The sequence below is a fragment of the Ptychodera flava genome, unplaced genomic scaffold (genome assembly GCF_041260155.1).
Source record: "Ptychodera flava strain L36383 unplaced genomic scaffold, AS_Pfla_20210202 Scaffold_28__1_contigs__length_4768798_pilon, whole genome shotgun sequence".
Taxonomy (NCBI): domain Eukaryota; kingdom Metazoa; phylum Hemichordata; class Enteropneusta; family Ptychoderidae; genus Ptychodera; species Ptychodera flava.
The window spans coordinates 580235-602690 of record NW_027248350.1 but is presented as its reverse complement, the minus strand read 5'-3'; the positions used below and the strand labels follow the sequence as shown (position 1 = coordinate 602690).

Genomic DNA, 22456 nt, shown 5'->3' with positions numbered 1-22456 from the left:
CATACGAATGATATATATATATATATATATATATATATATATATATATATATATATATATATATATATATATATATATATATATATATATTTGTTTTTTTTTCTTCTTCTTTCTTTCTTTCTTAGACGGTAAAATAAAATTAACACCAAAACTCCGAAGTCGCACCTACCTTCAACTATTTTGGTATAGTATCATCCAGGTCTGGTTTCTCGGAATACACGTAGCGCAATCACCATCAATCTTGTAGGCAAGAAAGCTGTTGCAAGGTTTGGTAATGAGAGAACATTTGATTTTTGGAGAGGTGGAGGATATGGCCATTGGTTTGGCAGCATTTTTTCTGTCACTGTAACAGCATTTCTTCCCATAGTTCTATATCCAATTATTTTTTTATGCGGAAGCAATTCATTTTTCTTACAATTTTTTTATTCACCATCATGACATTCGTCATCACCTTTATCAAAAGTGTTAGCCATATCCCATGCTTCTGGTGATCAGGCCCACTGCACCTGGAATATCTTCCTCTAATTTTCCCAACTATTTCCGATATGTGATTATTCAATTCAAGCAAGTCGTCCCTGTTTTCATATCAAGTGCTTTCAGAGGATGAAGTTGATGATGATTGTTCGACACAGTAGGATAATACACAGTGAATCAATTGAATTATTTAACCCTTTCACCACCATGGTTTGTCCCAAATCCATTGTTTTCTATGGTAAAGTTGGACCTGTATACAGGGAACTGGGGGTGAAAGGGTTAATGTAGAATGAGCCTCGGGGACAGATATTCAGACTCCCTAAAACTTTTCTTTTCTGATCTACCACTTGCGGAGGTTCAATATAAAGCTCTTTGTATAAAAAAAAAAAAAAAACTTTCAACCGTCTTAGTCTTAATCGAATTTTTTTTCAGCCTATCTTGGAGTTAGTATGGCGGCCATTTGAATTTCAAATACAGGTATATATAGTGTAATTTGTAATTCTAGTACCAAAATTTTCACGATGACGCTCGATTTTTATTCTTGATTTTGAAAGAGAATGGTTCAAATATTCCTTGAGGAAAGGTTGAGCAAAAGTTTGTCTTTCACTTTTGAAGCGCATTCTACCTTGCGTTCAAAAGCTAATACACCTACGTAACAGATAAGACTCCCCAGCAAAGTTGTGTGATAAGCCTTGAAGTAAAAGACATTAAAATCACGATGCAAGTGATTTATTGTGAATTTTCGGGTCCCGTGTGATGCGCCTTGAACTCATTTCGCACTAACCATGGCAAAAAGTCAGAAACATAGAATGGTTAATAATTGGAGATCAGTACGATCAAATCTACTGTTGATTATAACACTCTTTGCTGAAGTGATCGATAATTATTGGTCGCGGAAAGTAATCGTGAAAGTCTTCATCTCAGATCTGTGTGGTTATATTAGAGGACGGGAAAATTGTGATAATATTGTCCTCATAAAGATCAACAAGTCACTCAAAAATCACTGATAAACCTCTAATTGCTATCGTGCTAGGCCAAACGAAAGCTTCAGACTGATCAAAAGGAGAATCCCTTGAAAAAAAACACATTAACTTCACCTCGTTGACTACACATCCGCGAGGCGTTATCACGTGGCAGGCATGACATGCTAGTGAATAAAAGACATTGTAGAATTCGTGTCATTTTGAAGTTGCTACTGATAATGAACGAACATTTTGAATTATTCCGATTCAATCGATTATTATCTTGTGATTATCATTGAGAACTATAATTAGCAGTTGTTTCACTTTCATCAATTTACTTTCATCGATAATTGTAGGACAGAACCCAGGGATACGGAAATCTCGTTATCACTGCTCAGAAACCCAGCAGCATGATTACGCCCTCTACCGCTCGACCGATCGCGACCGTGCGTTTTTTTCTTGCATGAGGGCGCCCCAGCAGCGTGAACTGCAGCCGGCGGCGCTATTTGCTGAGATCTGGAACAAGCCTCTACGACCTGTGTTAGGTATACTCGTCTCAGCTGAAATATATATGTGCTTGTACCAAACACGTTAGTTATCGTTCTCTAAAACTTTTTGGGCATCGTGAGAAAATATTTACCGATATTGAGCCAGTTTTGAGGAAAGTAAAAAAAACCTCTGCATGCTCTTTCACAGACCGTTATCATGATCAACTGACAGCTTATTTGAAGAAACATGAAATCCTATATTGACATGTTTCACGCGAAGAGCTTTTTAAGAGTATCGCTATTGGAATTAAAGAAATAGCTTTGCAGACTGTCAAATATTCCTGTACAAACTGAACACCTATATTTGTGTAATTTGCAAACTTTGAAACTGAAACGAACATCGATGGCAGCGACCGCGGGGCCGCGCCTCATCTCTCGGGGGAAAATTATCAGGCTCAAGCTTTACATGACCGTTCTCTTCAACACAGGAAGGAAACCATATTTGAAATCGATGCAAAAACTCTGTAATGAATTTCTCTGCCACTGATTTTTTTCTTTAAGACGATATGACGACTTATTTTTGAAATTGATGTGCACTCAGTAGAGCTGGCTAAGTCACGCTGTGCGGTGAACTAGATACAGTAGTCGCTGGACGATGGTACATGCTGACATTATTTCAAATCTTAGAGCAAGTCACATGTTTGTTACGACCACTTCACCGTTATATTCACTTAGTTTTAGTCAAGAATTCTATAAAAAAGAAGGACAGAAGAAGCTTCGATAGAAAGAAATGGTGACCATTATTGCTCCTGAAGTAAAAGCGATTGTCACCGTCGCTTCCTCTACAACAGCGATGGTGTTCATCATTATTGTGCAAAGAATTTGATTGGCATTATCTGGGAAAATTTCTCAGTATATTTCTGTCACTCATCTGTCTGTCTCACAGGCGCTCCTTAGCTTGGTAGTCTGCTAAGTAGATCGATTTTCGGATCGATCTATTGATCCCGTAGTCGATATGCCCGCCACTGCAACCTAAATACTCACAAGGTGTGCAACACGTACAGTCACTCAAAAAACACACCACCCGATTTGTAAACTGGCCGTGCGCTCGCACAAAACATTCAGAACTGCACTCCCATATACCTAGTTGGATCACAAATTTAACCATCTCCTCAAAATCACGCCGATGAATGTGTTACTCGCGTCATCTTGAAGAAATCGGCCGTGTTTTGAGACCAAGCGAGGTGAAATGCTGCCTGCAGAACGATTCTACCACATGACGTCATTTTTTCACTGTTGATTGGTTCAACTATACTACACCAGTGACATGTTGCCATGACCTTTGTTTTGGCCGTTGATTAGCCAATCAGTATTGGAATAAATTACATCATATGGTAGAATCGTTCTGCAGGCCACATTTCACTGCAATTGGTCTCAAAACACGGCCGATTTCTTCAAGATGACGCGAGTAACACATTCATCGGCGTGATTTTTTAGGAGATGGTTAAATTTGTGATCCAACTAGGTATATGGGAGTGCAGTTCTGAATGTTTTGTGCGAGCGTACGGCCAGTTTACAAATCGGGTGGTGTGTTTTTTAGTGACTGTGTTGCACACCTTGTGAGTATTTAGGTTGCAGTGGCGGGCATATCGACTACGGGATCAATAGATCGATCCGAAAATCGATCTACTTAGCAGACTACCCAGCTAAGGAGCGGCTGTGGTCTGTCTGTCTGCTCCCCCCCCTCTCTCTCTCTCTCTCTCTCTCTCTCTCTCTTCTCTCTCTCTCTCTCTGACCATGCCTTTAAAATTAAAACTATAGCGGAAGGGGTGGTGAGCCGAGATATCGGCCACTGGCGCTGCAAACCTTGGGTTCTACAAATTCCCATAAAGTGCAACGTCTACAGTTGTACGGTCTAGAAGTGGAAATTGTTCTCAGCGGGTTACTTGCCTCGTGTTAGCACTAACAAAGCTTACTCCGTGCCAGCAATCTTATCACCAAAATTATCATGAGGGTCGTCATGCTTAATTAACGTTTAATTAATTCATTTATTCCTCAAACTAATGAGCAAATCGACATACAGATCTACAATAAAACGACAAAAAAGGGACAAAACACGCGTAAACAGAACCATACCAACAAGGCAAAATCCCCAATAAAAGAGAAAAAGTAAAATAAAAATTACTTTTCCTGATAAAAAACGATACAAAACTGTACAGGAAATAGAATACGTCAATAGCATGGGAAAGATGTCGTTGAAACCTGTCATTATTTCTGATACACGCTAAGCTTAGTTTCTTCTCAAATTGACTGTGTTACAAACTTGTTTGCATATGGAACAATCATGAATACATCAGTTTGTGAAATCATATTGTCTGATATACAGTACAAAGTCAGTTTTACAAACAAGTTATTGAAAAAAATATACATGTCTGGTTAAGTATAGCAGATATATCAATGAAAATAAACATTTCTCAGTCGACAAAGTAAGACCAATATTATCAAAATGTATCTGTTCACAGGAGACGAAGTTACAGTAATAATATCACAACATCGCTGAAAGGAGGAGGCAATAAACTACAAAACTGAATGACTTATACCTAAAACCTAAAATACAGCTCCTCTCAACGGCAATGAATAGTTTGTTTGATTTTATCAATTTCCTGAATGAATATTTGTAGATTTTTTAATCTCCACTTTCACTTTCGTAATGATTTGTTTTCACAATTTTTTTTTTATTTTTCTCGTAAAAGGTATACATGTCTAAAAACTACAACGAAGTGACCAAAAAAATAACATGACTTTAAGCAAAGTTTCAATTTTCTGAGCTTGAGCTCTTTGATACAACTCGTTTCTCATAACAATCACAGTAGGAAATGACTCTTCTTCAATTTGTAGGTTTATTAGTTTTTGTTTCGTTCACAACTTTAGTGACAAAACATATCGCGTCAATAAGTAACAATAGCTGCTTTGTCGCCTAGCAACCAGCTGATCCATGGACGGCGTGGTGCAGACACGTTCGTTCAGTGACCCGGCGGACTAATTTGACAAAGTTCACCAACTGCCTTGCAGCTGTATTCACGGTCAACACAATCTGGGTGTGATTTTTACAATTTAACATACAAAAGTATTGCACATTTAGGTCACAAACAAATCTTGCATAGACAGATCATGGAGGTAGGAAGAGAAGGAGCCTGCACGAGAAATAAATGGATTAACCGCCATTGTATAATGCCCAGATAATCCTGTTATCTCCTTTCTTATCCTCGCTTTAGCCGGTCCTTTGAGGCCGCCTGGTCACATAACTGTCAAATTTAATGAGTCGAAATATTTTTACCGTGGATTTAAATCGAATGCGTAGACTAAGAATACTGTGGTAGCACATGCGCAGTTGATGCTTTTGAACACAACAGGTTATATAACTCATCGGAGGACCAGCTTCAGCTCAGCCGGACGCATAAAAAGTGAGTACGGAAACATTTGTTCGTTTCTACAGCTTATTTACAAGTCACATTACTTATACTCTTTTCGGGTTTCCGCAAATTTCCGCAAAAAACGTCGACATTGTTTTGAAAGGACATAACCTTGGGTTGTAGATAGTCATATCAGGTTGACGTTGCGACGCGTTGCGTTTCTGTAATTGAAGTCTGAATTTCAGTCAGTTTACCGACCGGGTTCAGTGATTAGCATAATCTAGCATCGGGAGTCTGTGTTACGTCCATGCTGATAGTAAGTCGCTATGGTCCCTATCTTATTTATCGTTTTTTAAACATTGTAACTTTGTAGATACTACTACATCCATGTCGTATTGACGATAGGGTGTTGTTATCAGTACATACTCTTGGCCGTGCCGTCGAACCATGGTCAAAAGGTCAAACTAGTGTGTCCGTAGTCGAACTGGCCACTCTTGCTAATTTTGTTTCCAGTGTTTCGTGTCATTTCCTTCAAATTCAGAATACTTAAAAGTTTATATGGTGTATTTGTATTGATCGTGGAATCTCCGTATATACTTGTATAGCATTGTACTGCAGCATCATAATCTCTAATGGCGATCCTGTGTATATTTTGTACAATGGGACAAAATGGGAGCATATTTTGGAATATCATTATAATAGATGGTTCCTGTTTAATCTTGTTTCTAGGATATGGAATATCACCGTAATAAGTTGAAGTCGTTTTGTAGATTGTGCAACAGTGAAAAGGCAATTCCTACAGACAGAAAGCCGATCAAGAAGGATGCCCAATCCATTACAATCAAACGGGCATTAATATTGATGTCCTTGGTGAGGATCCTGATATATATCCACCATTTATCTGCAAATGTTGCCATGTGAAATTAAATAAATGGAAGGAAACTACACGCCGTTATAAGCTGACTAACAAAGCTATCAACATTGCCCTTGCTGTATTTGAAAGCCACACACAACAGTGCACCATATGCAGTGATAAGGAAGAACCAACAACATCATTGATATCTGCAGTATCAGCTGAAGCATTGAAATTTGGATACTACTTGTCAACTACTAATGATGGCATTTCTTGTTTTAAAATGTCAAATGGAAATAAGATGGTGTCTACTTTGGTTCAAGTTCATCACTCAGGTACATGGAACATAGAGATATATGGCAAACCAGCAAAAGCTTCACCTATTTTCCATGAAATTCCAAAATGTCTTGACACAAGCTCGTGCCACACACTGTTCAACTTGATAGAAACATCAACTCATTGCATTGGCAACAACGGCTATGACAAGCTTTGTCGATCAAAATCACCAAACAACTTGACCATGTTTTTTAACAAGCACAATGAAATTGAGGCATATGAACAAGACTTGGTCACATACAGGACAGTTCGCCACATGAAATGTGAAATACTCATTACACAGAACAGCTCATCAAGATGCTCAGTCTGCTCCATATATCGCTCTTACCTATCCACACAAAACTCTATAAACAATAAGAATGTATTAACTGACGCAACCAATCAGAAGTACACCAGAAATGATCTATTGAGCAGGCAAGTGCTTGAAGGAAAGACAAGAAAACTACAAAAAGAGAACGAACAGCTGAAGAGAAAGGTTCAAAACCTACAAGATCGTGTACGTCATGTGATAGAAGAGAAAGGGGAAACACTAGATGAAGACTTATCAACTTCTTTCTCATCAGTAATGAATGACAAGAACAATGAAGTCATGTCATGTTTTCCTGCAGACAGCGCTCAACGTATATTTTGGCAACAGCAGAAGCAAGCAGTAGAAGTGAAATCAAAGACACAGAGAAGGTGGCACCCAATGATGATAAAGTGGTGTATAGCTCTACATGCCAAATCATCATCTGCTTACCGATTCCTGCGTAGTACCAACATGCTTATTCTCCCTGGTGAGAGTACTTTGAGGGACTATACCAAGTTCTCAACAACGACTGATGGTGTCAACTATGATATAATCCGACGCATCAAAGAAGAAATGAAGGAAGAACCAGAGTTTAAGCGCAACGTCAGCTTGCTCTTTGATGAAGTCAAATAAAGAGTGGTCTCGTATATAGCAGTGCTAGTGGGAAACTGATAGGATTTTGTAACCTTGGAAGTATTAATGAAGAGATCGAAAATTATGTGGAAAAGCTAAAGATAAGTGACAATGATGTACCAAAGGATGACACTCCACTGGCAAGTCATGTACTGGCATTCATGGTTAGGGGAATATTTTCTCCTCTTCGAGAAGTGTTTGGATGGTTTCCTTGCTGCGGATTTTCAAGTCAACAACTTTACTGGGCAGTTTGGGAAGCTGTGGATGCATTAGAATACGCTAGCTTTATGGTCAGGGCATTCGTTTCGGACGGTGCAACACCGAACAGAAAGTTTTATAGGATCCATGGCACCCAGCTGATGACAACATAACACACTGCACTACAAATCCATTTGACAAAAACAGGATGATCTACTTCATATGTGATGTCCCCCATCTCATTAAAACTACGCGCAACAATTGGGAAAATTCCGGCTGGAACAGCAAAACAAGAAATTTACATGTAAGTATGACAAGTGTAACACTTAAGCCTGAAAGAGTTTGAAAATAGGAATCGCCACAGATTTTTTAAATATCACAAATTTCATTTTTATTTCATAACAAATAAAAAAAAATACAGGCATCAACAACAGTGGTTTGTCTGTGTTTCTATACTTTATTGTACAAAGCTGTTGCTCACCATTTACTCAGTAAACACAGCAGCACTTGACCATTGTATGTATGGAATTTGCAATATTTACTTTATCTCTTTACTTCAAACATTGATGACTGTACAGTTATTTATGCATCTCTCTCCAAACTGTGATGTGTAGTGATAGTGTGCATATTAATCATGTTTGTGCTGTTTATTTTCAGTATCAAAATCAACCGATAACTTGGGTTCAGCTAATCAACCTTATTGATGATGATATTGGAAATGAGAGGCAAGCACGTCTGCGAAAATTACCAAAGATATCATATGAACATATTCATCTGAAGCCGTCTTCCAGAATGCGTGTTAAGACAGCAGCCCAGGTATGTCATTACCTATTATCTGTTTTAGTGGAAGTATATATATAATGAATTGGGTATAACTTAGTCGTTTAATTTCTGAGTGTTGCTGTTGAATGCTGTACCTACAAAATTATGGAACATTTTATTTTTCTTTAGCTTTTATAAGTTTGGTTAGGATTTGTAATATAGTGGCCTAAAGAAATGAACGGAAAAGGGGGAAGAAGAGGAAAAATCACTCTCACTGTCTTTGGCAAATCAACAGCCTGTAAGCAAATGATGGAAGAAAATTTTACAGAAATCTATCTAACTTCAGTGTGCCCTTGATTTATTATGCATAGGTCTTAAGCAGCAGTGTTGCCAAGGCTTTTGAAGCTTCTTCCTACCTCCATGGTTGAACCAATCAACAGTGGAAAAATGACGTCATGTGGTAGAATCGTTCTGCAGGCAGCATTTCACCTCGCTTGGTCTCAAAACACGGCCGATTTCTTCAAGATGACGCGAGTAACACATTCATCGGCGTGATTTTTGAGGAGATGGTTAAATTTGTGATCCAACTAGGTATATGGGAGTGCAGTTCTGAATGTTTTGTGCGAGCGCACGGCCAGTTTACAAATCGGGTGGTGTGTTTTTTGAGTGACTGTACGTGTTGCACACCTTGTGAGTATTTAGGTTGCAGTGGCGGGCATATCGACTACGGGATCAATAGATCGATCCGAAAATCGATCTACTTAGCAGACTACCAAGCTAAGGAGCGCCTGTGAGACAGACAGATGAGTGACAGAAATATACTGAGAAATTTTCCCAGATAATGCCAATCAAATTTCTTTGCACAATAATGATGAACACCATCGCTGTTGTAGAGGAAGCGACGGTGACAATCGCTTTTACTTCAGGAGCAATAATGGTCACCATTTCTTTCTATCGAAGCTTCTTCCTGTCCTTCTTTTTTATAGAATTCTTGACTAAAACTAAGTGAATATAACGGTGAAGTGGTCGTAACAAACATGTGACTTGCTCTAAGATTTGAAATAATGTCAGCATGTACCATCGTCCAGCGACTACTGTATCTAGTTCACCGCACAGCGTGACTTAGCCAGCTCTACTGAGTGCACATCAATTTCAAAAATAAGTCGTCATATCGTCTTAAAGAAAAAAATCAGTGGCAGAGAAATTCATTACAGAGTTTTTGCATCGATTTCAAATATGGTTTCCTTCCTGTGTTGAAGAGAACGGTCATGTAAAGCTTGAGCCTGATAATTTTCCCCCGAGAGATGAGGCGCGGCCCCGCGGTCGCTGCCATCGATGTTCGTTTCAGTTTCAAAGTTTGCAAATTACACAAATATAGGTGTTCAGTTTGTACAGGAATATTTGACAGTCTGCAAAGCTATTTCTTTAATTCCAATAGCGATACTCTTAAAAAGCTCTTCGCGTGAAACATGTCAATATAGGATTTCATGTTTCTTCAAATAAGCTGTCAGTTGATCATGATAACGGTCTGTGAAAGAGCATGCAGAGGTTTTTTTTACTTTCCTCAAAACTGGCTCAATATCGGTAAATATTTTCTCACGATGCCCAAAAGTTTTAGAGAACGATAACTAACGTGTTTGGTACAAGCACATATATATTTCAGCTGAGACGAGTATACCTAACACAGGTCGTAGAGGCTTGTTCCAGATCTCAGCAAATAGCGCCGCCGGCTGCAGTTCACGCTGCTGGGGCGCCCTCATGCAAGAAAAAAACGCCACGGTCGCGATCGGTCGAGCGGTAGAGGGCGTAATCATGCTGCTGGGGTTTCTGAGCAGTGATAACGAGATTTCCGTATCCCTGGGTTCTGTCCTACAATTATCGATGAAAGTAAATTGATGAAAGTGAAACACTGCTAATTAATAGTTCTCAATGATAATCACAAGATAATAATCGATTGAATCGGAATAATTCAAAATGTTCGTTCATTATCAGTAGCAACTTCAAAATGACACGAATTCTACAATGTCTTTTATTCACTAGCATGTCATGCCTGCCACGTGATAACGCCTCGCGGATGTGTAGTCAACGAGGTGAAGTTAATGTGTTTTTTTTCAAGGGATTCTCCTTTTGATCAGTCTGAAGCTTTCGTTTGGCCTAGCACGATAGCAATTAGAGGTTTATCAGTGATTTTTGAGTGACTTGTTGATCTTTATGAGGACAATATTATCACAATTTTCCCGTCCTCTAATATAACCACACAGATCTGAGATGAAGACTTTCACGATTACTTTCCGCGACCAATAATTATCGATCACTTCAGCAAAGAGTGTTATAATCAACAGTAGATTTGATCTTACTGATCTCCAATTATTAACCATTCTATGTTTCTGACTTTTTGCCATGGTTAGTGCGAAATGAGTTCAAGGCGCATCACACGGGACCCGAAAATTCACAACAAATTCACTTGCATCATTATTTTAATCTCCTTTACTTCCAGGCTTATCACACAACTTTGCTGGGGATGTCTTATCTGTTACGTAGGTGTATTAGCTTTTGACGTAAGCAGCTGGACGTAAGGTAGAATGCGCTTCAAAAGTGAAAGACAAACTTTTGCTCAACCTTTCCTCAAGGAATATTTGAACCATTCTCTTTCAAAATGAAGAATAAAAATCGAGCGTCATCGTGAAAATTTTGGTACTAGAATTACAAATTACACTATATATACCTGTATTTGAAATTCAAATGGCCGCCATACTAACTCCAAGATAGACTGGACAAAAATGTAATTTTCGATTAAGACTAAGACGGTTGAAAGTTTTTTTTTTTTTTTTTATACCAAGAGCTTTATATTGAACCTCCGCAAGTGGTAGATCAGAAAAGAAAAGTTTTAGGGAGTCCGAATATCTGTCCCCGAGGCTCATTCTACATTAACCCTTTCACCCCCAGTTCCCTGTATACAGGTCCAACTTTACCATAGAAAACAATGGATTTGGGACAAACCATGGTGGTGAAAGGGTTAAATAATTCAATTGATTCACTGTGTATTATCCTACTGTGTCGAACAATCATCAACAACTTCATCCTCTGAAAGCACTTGATATGAAAACAGGGATGACTTGCTTGAATAATCACATATCGGAAATAGTTGGTAAAATTAGAGGAAGATATTCCAGGTGCAGTGGGCCTGATCACAAGAAGCACGGGACATGGTTAACATTTTTGATAAAGGTGATGACGAATGTCATGATGGTGAATATAAAAATTGGTCACCGAGAAAGAAAAATGAATTGCTTCCGCATAAAAAAATAATTGGGTATAGAACTATAGGAAGAAATGCTGTTACAGTGACAGAAAAAATGCTGCCCAAAAATAGCAACCAACGGCTATATCTTTCACCTCTCCAGAAATCAAATGTTCTCTCACTACCAAACCTTGCAACAGCTTTCTTGCCTACAAGATTGATGGTGATTGCGCTACGTGTATTCCGAGAAACCAGACCTGGATGATACTATACCAAAATAGTTGAAGGTAGGTGCGACTTCGGAGTTTTGGTGTTAATTTTATTTTACCGTCTAAGAAAGAAAGAAAGAAGAAGAAAAAAAAACAAATATATATATATATATATATATATATATATATATATATATATATATATATATCATTCGTATGTATTTATGTATGTATGTATGTCTATATGTACACGTGCACCTTTTCAGTTTCAATGAGTAGTTTGAAACCGGAAAAAAGCATAGTGGGAGAGGAGTGTCAAATCTATAGTGAGGTTCCAGACACAAATGTTAGTGCTTGTGCAAAGTGCTCAGAATGTGTGATTTATAGCAAATAAAGACTTGGGTGACCAATTTCTAGCAACATTCTAATTATTATATGCAAATGTTTCTTTCTTGCTTTTGTTTATTCTTTATCGTCTAATCACAGTCGCTAAGTAATAGTTGGGTACATGACGGAAGGGTCCGGCCACGTGACCCACAAATGGGCTACACTGACCCTCCGCCGTGTACCTAGCTATTAGCGTCTGGCGGTTCTCATAGGTATGCAGTTAGTCCGTCGCGTTGCCGGGTCGCGTTGTAAAAACACCGACCAAACTTATGAAGGTCGCAATCTCTATCTGTAATTTTCATCAGATGTGAAGATACTGATGACGTTGCAGCTGTTGCTGACGGTATCATACAGAGACAGTATTTTCCTGGCAAATCTTTCTAGATAAAAGCCAATGACGATTTCAAGAAAAATTGTTTATACCACATCCGTTTTCGCACGTTTTATTTTACTCGAAATGAAATTTTTAGTTCAATGAAGGGTAAAGCACCCGATATTGCGGACAGTTTATTTGTTGTTGGCACAAAACGCAGCGTGTTAGCTGTTGCTCATGTACTGTACACTGCAAACATAACTTTATTTATAAATTCAAATGATGACGTCAATGCATTGCCACTGTGAGTTGCCATGGTGACTTGCATTTTCGTTGTACGCATATCAGGCGCTTAATGGTCTGCCGGATTCACACTTTTCTCGTTGCTAAAAAGATGTTCTTAAATATAATTTTAATGATAATTCAGCATATCAAGGTCGATTCAACTCAAATTAAGCGAAATTTCTTTAAATAATTTGCAACAATTCTGAACGATATACTTGTTTTTTCAAAGTGATGTTCTGATATTTGTGAGTCGCCATAGTCTGTCGCTCCCCCTCTTTTCCTAAGCAGCCATCCCCTTCAAGTATGGTTTGACCATTATCTGCAGCACGAACCGCGTACTGTGTTCACAAACTCGAGGGGTCTTCTTTGCCATAGAAAAAAAAAACATGGCCGCCCCAGCGCCCAGGTTTGATCTCGAAACATGTACACCACTTGCCGACGGCGAGCCATCGGCATCGAGGGATGAGGAGCCCAGCACGTCGAGCGCAGTGACAACAACCAACGAGCTCTTGTGTCTCGTGTGCTCTGACAAAGCGTCCGGGTACCACTACTCGGTCTATTCATGCGAAGGGTGCAAGGGTTTCTTCAAACGGACAGTGCAAAAACAACTGAAATATTCGTGCCGGGAAAAGGAGGTCTGCGAGGTGACCAAGTTCAGTCGAAACAACTGCCAATTCTGCAGGTTCCAAAATGTTTGAACATGGGAATGAAAGTGGAAGGTGAGTAGAACATTCTTTTTAAAGCGCTTTTACAGTGTGGGATTGCATGTAACGACTGGTACCGTTTCTAGGCCAGACCGCATACATAATAAATTTAAGGTCAAACCAATGATGTCACTCGCCACCGTATGCAATGAACGTACAACGGTACATGCTGTTTCGTTCTGCTGCGGTGATTCTTTGCCGTACCAGCACCACTCCTTCGCTTGGCCGTGTCATCTTCCCTTGGAATCTGAGCTCTGCAACAAACTGTTCAAGAGTAGGGATTTTCGGCCAGCTAGGGGTCGCCTCTGGCTCCCCCTGCGCAGAACAACAAAGGGAGTACTGGGGCCGCAGATGGCACCACAGGCGAATAAGGCATTTGTAGTGGAAACAACATATAAATATGAATATTATTTAATACGACCAGTCTAGTATTTTCTTACCTTTGTTACTTTTCTTCTCTACAGTTGCTAGATGTCACTGAATGTATATAGATCACCCCTGAATCAACATTATTAAACATGTATGGTATATAAGGAGAAGATGGCCAGGCCCAACAGCCAGACTTCTTATACATATCTGTTCAAGGGATTCAAATTTAGCACATCTTACTTGTTCATTTGATACTCTGTCAATTTGTGTCACCATAACTAATTTATGCTAAATTTCAGTCCCTTGAACCGATATGCAAATTAGATACTATGTGCCAGGCACTTTACAACGGGTCTCACTAAATTACTGCCCGGAGCTGCCTTAGGATTGCCTGAGGAAAAAGTAGGGCGAATTTCAAGCATGCTAAGACTAGCCCAATAGGTTAAACTTATATCATGCCTGGCCAACCAACAATAACAATAACATTGATTTGGCGTTCATGTGATGTTCTTTCTGATGGTTGTGGAACCAGGAAAACTGGACTGTAAGGATTTTGCATCTTGATAATGAGACCATATCATTCAATGCAAGGGGTACCATAGCATTGCCTTGTATGCACTGGCAGCTTGACAACCTACCACCCCTTGCACTGAATGGTATGATCTCAAAATCAGAATCCAGTGTCTATTGGGTTCAAGAACCTCTGGAGAAAACATCACATGCACACCAAATCAATGTTTATATGGCCTACTTTTTTCTCAGGCTACCCTCAGGAGGTTCTCGGGAAGTCCTCGGGCAGCCAAGGGCAGTCAGGGGCAGTAATTAGTAGGATCGTTCATGACAGATCTCAAATGGCCCAATCGACGCATTATTTGTTGATGTTTGAGGCTCCAAACATTCAAAAGCCAAGAGTATAAAACCAGGTTTATATATGGTGAATAAGATAAAAATGTTTTCACAGACATGTAGAGAGTTTGGCTGGCTTAGGGGTCTGGCCACTTCCCTTTTCTTCCCTGTTTCTTCTTAAAATATGTGTGCGGACCCACATATGTAGATAATTATCCCCTAGTAACCTACAACACAACTGTCTGTAACTGCGCCGCTAGGTTGCTGATTCGGAACATACTGTCACTCTAGTTTGGGTATAAAGTGCATTCTATCCTAAGTTTAGGACTGACTGACACAAATTTCACAGAATTTTCATATTTACATTTATTTAAGCCTGTTTTGCCTGTGCGATGGAAATAAAGAGTTCAAGGGGGTTGGTTTTGATTTGCGTTCATCACGGCCCAGAATGTCACTGCAAGTTGTACCAGTTGATCATAACCTCTAAAGTGAGCTTTTCGAGTGAAATTGATCAGGGCCAGGGTGCTTTGGCATAAAACATTTTAGGTCCAGTGGACTTGGGTGCAGGGTTCAGTTGACATGGATGTTGTGTTCAGTTGACTGGATTCCAGTTGACGCGGGGTCAAGTTGACCAGTTACCCATACACACACTATATTGGAATACTGTAAATGGCTCTGTCAGTGTAAGCCACAGGCATTCAGTGATATTCTAAATATTGCAAAACAGAAAAGAAATCAACTTTCAGAGTTGAATCTGTTTAGTGGCATGTATTACAGAGCGAAAGAAGAACCTCAAATCTGATTAATACCATATTGACTTTATTAATAATATTCATATTTCATTCATAATTATCAATATATTTGGCTTAGACTATAAATGCCTTATTTCCCTGTGGTGGCACTGCAGCAGGTACAACATGTACCGCAAGGCCCATGTTTTGCATGGCTGATAAAATTTTTTCTGAAGACCCTGTATGAACACATACCTTTACTTGATGGGAGAATATGGGAACTTTGATAGAGGAGCTGTATAAAGCTTCAGAATCATGCTGTAGTTTTTTCCCACCAAAATTATAGTGCAACATTTTGGCCACTTAAATTTTCTTTAACTGTTTGGATAATTTTGTACTAAGAGGACATAACTTTTCATTACAATATTAGTTGCAGTTTTAGTCGAAATTTTGGTAAAAATCTGAGTAAAAATTGTCTAAATCTGAAAAAAAATGTCTGTCTTACATTGTAGAAAGGTTTAAAAAATAACTTGGTCACTCAAACGGTTAATTAACATGACAAGGGAAATGGTAGATCACATTCAAATCACTTGAGAGAAAATTGCATTCTGAAAAAAACAGATTTGAAATTTTTGTGCCTTGTTGTACTCAACAAATCTGATTTGAAAACTCATGTCCCAGTCCTGTTTATGGACTCTGTCAATTTAAGGGTCAGTACAGTCGCTGTAACTTTCCATTTTTTTTCACTATTTTTTTGTTTTGTATGCCACTCATCATTGCTGTTGTTTTTACTCCCAGAATCATGTTGAAACGCCCTCTATTTAGCTTGTCAACACTATGTTTATGCATGTAAAATGCACTGTCATTGTGTACATTTGAATTCTGGTCAGGACTGGAATTATCTTATCAACAACAACGATTCAGTCTTAACATGTAAAGGCTTTGTTGACAAGCTCCACACTGTGTACCTCAATATACTTTAGGGAGTACAAGAGGAAAATATAGTTGACATTCAAAACAAAAAATGGTGAAAAAAGGCCATCTGCAGTGACAGCTTGCAGTACCAACACTCCAATACTCAAAATGTGTGTGATGTTAAAACATCAGAAGAGATGTGGGAAAGGGATAAATTTCAGGAGCTTGGATTCACTGGGAATATACTTTTCCAGAAAAGGGTGGTAAAGTAGTGGTATTCCCTGAAGAGACGGTCACTGACCTGTACAGTACAAGAGCTATGTCATGAGTAAGATTCTTGAGGAGTAAGAAAGACACAATATCCCTGGGAAGACTCAAGAGAGTGTCAGTTTCTGTTCTGCTACTATTTTGGTGCATAATCTTGGTGAACGTCCATTAATTGAGACTTGCACCTGAATATGGACATCAGATCTTCATGGTGATGGTGGGATGGATGATTGTCAAGGATAACCAAATCCGTAAGAGCACACCAGTATCACTAGAGGGTCAGAGGGCGAACGACAGGGCGACCGAGATTCCAAGAGCGTCTGAGTGTGATGTGTTGTTGACCAGAGATGAGGACAAGAAAGTTGAAGTTACAATGAAAATCGATTCTAGAAAATAAATTTTTGGGAAGGTATACACCTCGTTAGTCTAATTTCACGGGGAATTTTACAGGTTGATTGGCAATTTCTGTGATGTCAGTGTGTTTATCATACATAACAGATGTTACCTTAAAGGTACAGGAGCTGGGGAATACACATTTTTGTTTTTTATGTCAGGCTACAATTTCTTGTTTAACTCCCCCATAAGCATGTTGAGATACACAGTATTCAGCTTGTCAACTCTGCCTGTACATGTGTAGAATGCATTGCAGTTGTTGACATGCAAATTCTGGTCCGGACTAGAAATTGGAATCTAAAAGTAAACAGCGACACTGTATTTTACACACTGTGTTGAAAGCTGAATACTGTAATAGGTGTTTCAACATACTTTGGGGAATAGGACAAGAATTTGGAATTGACATTCAAAACAAAAATAGTGAAAAATCTTCAGAAAACACAGCTACATGCACTGGCTGCGTAATAGTACACCATGAATAACAAAAAAGTGTAACTTAGTGTATTGATGGACCTACAGGTTGGCCGTATACCAGTACACACGATCATGTCACAGACTGCATATGTACATTGCTCATGTTTGTTTTAAGAAGTGTCCCGTCGAGGCAAGAATCCTCGGACTCCAACGAAATCACGGCCAGAACAAAACCAAACTCACTATCATCTATTTTGCTCTATTTATCATCTCAATGCCAGTTATTCTACAATTTCTGTATTTTTTTTCACAGCTGTCAGGGAGGACCGCACACCGGGAGGGAAACAAAAAGCAAAACGGTTAAAGACAGACAACGACACAGACGCCACGACTCGGCCATCGTCAAACAGAAACGAGAACAGAAACATTGATTTACCAGCTGAGCCGTTGAAAAACACAATACGCTCTTTCGAGAGAGGGCACACCGTGGGCCGAGAGCAAAGCCAGTGGGAACACGCCGTTTGCGATACCTGAGCATAACGCTGAATACGAAAAACTGGCTGAGAACCTAATAGCTGCCAGGCCCGACATCGTACCAACATCAGACTGTGAGTACAGTTGAACAGTTTTATACCGTACCTTAGTGTACCATACTGCTAGGCCTTACCTCACCATACCGGGTGTATGTCATGCCAAGGTATTCCATAACACAGCATACCATTGCTACACCCCCCCCAGGTACACTCTACTCTGGTACACTGTGGTAGTATTCTTTACTGGTCTGTAGTACTGGTCTGTAGTACCGGTATATAAGTGCCTGTACACTATTCTACCTTTAAGGTACCATGCACCTCAAAAGTGAAAGACTTAAACTTTTGCTCAAACTTTCCTGAATGAAACTTTCAACTATTCTCTTAACCAAATCAACAATAAAAACCAGGGGTCACCGTGAAAAGTTTGGAACTAGTGAAACAAATTACCCAACATTTTGCTATATTTGAAATTCAAAATGGCCGCCATTCCTCAGATAACTCTATTAGGGGTGAGCAGGTTAAATATGGTTGGTATTCAGAAAGTTGTTGCTTTCCATGCCTGTTAAGATAAAAAGAGTATACTTCCCTTCTTTCGGTTCTGTCAATAATTTGCAAAGGGAAAGTCTTAGACATGACCCTACCTCTTTCACCACTATGGTTCGACCCAATCTTGTTGTTTTCTATGGTAAGGTTGGACCTCTACACAGAGACGTAGAGGTGAGATGGATATAAATGTTTCACATTTTCCCTCCCTGGCAGGCCTGAAGGACATGAGTTACCTTGGCATTGATGATCTGATGCAGTATGGTTACAAGGAATTGCAGCTGATCATCAAATGGGCCCGGCAAGTTCCGGGATTCCGTGATCTGCTCCTGGAGGATCAGATGGCGCTGCTGAAGGCATCCTTCATGGAATTGAACGTCCTGAGACTGGCATACAGGTATGAAGAGCTTTCAATGCTCTGATATTCCCAACCGCCAACGCTATCAATTACCGCTTACCGGAAGAATGCTGGTTCCAGTCGCCCTCATTGTCGAAGTCAATGCTCATCTGAGGGTGCTTGCGATGGTTAATAAATACAAACATACCCCTAAGACAGTGTTGAATCTTAGCACAGCCTGTAACAATGATTACAGACACATTGCAATGTTACTAAATCTTAAACATCAGCTAGTAGTGCCCATGTTGTACACTTATTTGTTATAAAAAAACGTTGTTGGGAGATACAGCACTTCATGTTCATTTAAAACATTAGCACGTATACGTATCTGCACAAGACTACTTGTAGTTACTTCACAATCAGAAATCCCATGACAAACAGTTAACCAGCACTTCCTTCGTTTTAGTGGCACAATGCTACTGTAATCTCTACACGAAGTCCCTATTTGGCAAAAGTTATATTCGTTAAGTAATTGTATGATTCTGGAGGGCGACTTAATAGAGAAGTGCATATCACATATGCCTGAGGTGCTTCTTTTGGCAGCTCTGTGAAGCCTAGCGTCACTTTCTCACATGTTTGGTGTACCCATTGTAGACTTTGTGATCCTTGAGAAACGGATAGTCGAAAACTTCGGTCGTCTGTCGTTTTAATCATTTATATGATACTCCTGGTATTTTTTGCTTTCATCTCAACTACTTACATTGATTTCGCAGATCAAGGAACACTACAGGGTGCGTCAAGTTTGGCGCCGACGTGAAATTGACGACGGAGCAGTCTATCAAGATTGGCTGGGGTCACGAACTCATCCAATCAACTCTAGATTACGTCATTAGAATCAAGGAGATCAACTTGGACCATCCGGAATTCTGTTTTCTTAATGCCATCGTCTTGACTTATCCAGGTAAATTCAGAATCCGGAGAAGGATCAAAAATGTATTTATAGCTCTCACTAATAACAACTGAAATATTAACAATCAACATTGTCAATATTTTGAAATATGTAACCTAATATAACATCACTTTTTCTTAGAAATTTGTAGTGGGGCTGAAAATTACAGGACAGGTAGTATTTTTTATTAGGTGTCATGGCAAACGTGACACTGCAGTGTTAATGGACACAGGCTGCAGTTTGCATTTAACCCTTTCACCACCATGGTTAGCCCAATCCATTGTTATCAATGGTGAATGTGGACCTGTTTACAGGGAGTCGGGGGTGAACAGGTTAATTTAACCCTTTGAGCGCCAAAGTCAATTTTGTCACTTCAATTTTTTCCAAGTTTGCCAAAATTTGTTTAAGAGCTGCAGCCAATGTAATATGATGCCCATGTGGTCACAAATTATCAAAAAGATTCCAGAAAAATACATAAAAATTAGTAAAATGTTGCAGTAAAATTTTGGCGTGAAACATTACTGCACATAAAGGGTTAATCACCAGTAAGCTAGGGTGTTGTTAGAGCTCAGGGATACAATACTTGGCAAGAGGCTTTTAACGCAATGGTTTCATCTGGAGGCTGTTGTATTTTATAGCGAAGTTGGACTTGATGAAAGCAAAATAGGGATGACCAGCAATAGTTGAATTACACCATGAAGTTTTTCACTTTTGATTTCTCTCACAGATGCAGCAGGATTGAAGGACAAGGCCAGCGTGACTGAACTTCAGGCCAAGATCGTCGACGCCCTCCGATATTACGTCAAGTCTCGTTACCCGAACGACCAGAAAAGGTATGCCAAGGTGTTGCTACGACTACCTGCTCTGCGTACAGTGGCATCCAAGGCAACGGAAAGATTTCTATCCATGACACTAGATGGCACCATTCATCTCAACGATTTAGTCTCTGAAATGATGGCATAAAAACCTGCTCAGTACAGTTGAAGTAGTTCGCACCTTGAAAATAAAAGGCTCCAATTTTCCTCCCTGCAAATTTCAAACACTCTTTCAAAATCTAGAATGAAAGTTTGGAGGTCACAGTGCAAATTTTGTTACTAGAGAAACGATTTTCTCTATAGTTACCGATATTTGAAATTCAAAATGGGTGCCATCCCTGCATTGTCCCTGTGAGGAAAAATAAAATTCCTGATTTTCACAAAACTAGGTGGGTGAAAACTTTACTTAAAGTAAGCCCCCACAAGTCGGCCAAAAACACAATTGTAAAAGTTTGAGTCTCAAAATATCTGCCTCCCAAGGAACATCCATTTGTTTGTCCACTATTTTTAATTCTAACTGACAAATATGTAACTTGAAGGATATTTCTGATAGTAGCTAAGTCAAAGAAAGCTCTGCTCATGCTGGTTGTTGCCGTTAGGTTTTGTCTGTTGAGATATGCAGAATTTGCATAATAAAAGGTTCATTAGTATGCAATTATGCGAAACTTTCACACGAATTAAAACAGTTATTGGGGTCTCCTCCAACCAGATGTCTTGACAACTCCCCTAAAGCAAACCCCATAGAACAGATACCTAGTATTGTAAGACTAATTTGTCACCCTTACCCTCAAGCACAGATCAGACAAAATCTGGCAGCAGCTTCTCTCACATGAGTCTCTGTCTTGTTAAATTTTTTTTTGGAGGATGCTCTAGAACAGCATCATTGCCCTTGTGGTGTATTAGCATATGCTTTTGATATACATTCATTATGAGGCAAGACGAGAGTTTGAGAATTTTCCCCCGTACACCGCCATGGTTTAGCCCATACCCATTGTTATCAATGGTGAGTTTGTACCAGTTTACAGGAAATGGGAGGGAGACAGGGTGACAGCTAATTTGGTAGATCATACAGTCACTCTTGTACTTGAATAATCACTATTTCACACAGATGGGCACAGTCAAGTCATTGCTGTAGTCATCCTACTTCCATGTAACTTCCGGCTTTTCTGGTTGAGAATAGAGAACAGATCATTTATTGATACCATGATAAATAGTAATTCAGACAGCATTCCTACTGGCATGTCTGTGGAAGAAGTAGCAACAGTATTCAGACAAAATGTTCAAAATTAAATGATTTTTCTGTCAGATTTGAAATTTAAACACCCAGCAAAGAAACATTAGGGAAGGCTGCATTAACTTGCATGGTACATAAAACCCGAGTTCTTGCCTGAGCAACTCGGGTGACAAACAGAAGACTTTTAATCCCCAAGGTGTGCATGTTCCATTGTTTTGTTTATCTAATCCAGCTGGTGCTATTGTAGTGCCATTTTAGGAAAGGCAGGTCTGTGAAATTGGTCCTCTAGGGAAATCGGGTATTCCTAAGTTAAGGTGGTTGGAAAGGCTAGAGCGTCAGTTATAATTTCAACAAAACTATTAAAATATAAAAGTAGTCAACATTCGCTGTGGAATAAAAAAAACTAGACATTTGGGCACAAAGGCATTGCAGAGTTATAGCCTGTTAAAACTTCTGAAAAACTGACCAAATAAGAAGAAGTTGGGGAGTCCTTAGTGTATTAACTATGTAGAGGTCCCCTAGCTTTTAATAAAATGTTTGAAAAGGGAAAGTCATTATTTGCT

At 39.3% G+C, this 22456-nt stretch overlaps 2 protein-coding genes across 3 annotated transcripts in view; both read left to right on the top strand.

Moving 5' to 3' along the window:
• The window catches only part of LOC139127005 (estrogen-related receptor gamma-like), a 303315-nt gene extending 280859 nt beyond the window's left edge, over positions 1-22456 (top strand). The window contains exon 5 of the mRNA XM_070692936.1: positions 20572-22456. Coding sequence (XP_070549037.1) covers positions 20572-20807 — 236 coding nt within the window. The 3' untranslated portion in view covers positions 20808-22456. The remainder of the gene's footprint in view (positions 1-20571) is intronic.
• Positions 5101-10870, top strand: LOC139126935 (uncharacterized). Of its 2 annotated transcripts, none has more exons than XM_070692853.1 (4): positions 5101-5388; positions 6067-7950; positions 8304-8462; positions 8780-10870. In XM_070692853.1, exon 2 carries the CDS (start codon positions 6474-6476, stop codon positions 7446-7448), a length of 975 nt encoding a protein of 324 aa, XP_070548954.1. In that variant the 5' UTR covers positions 5101-5388; positions 6067-6473; the 3' UTR covers positions 7449-7950; positions 8304-8462; positions 8780-10870. The 2 variants fall into 2 exon arrangements, with proteins under 2 accessions (XP_070548954.1, XP_070548956.1); XM_070692855.1 differs by lacking the exon at positions 5101-5388 and adding an exon at positions 5409-5653.

Coding starts and splice junctions, on each gene's coding strand:
- LOC139126935 (XM_070692853.1), top strand. CDS start 6,474: ATGTCAAATGGAAATAAGATGGTGTCTACTTTGGTTCAAGTTCATCAC.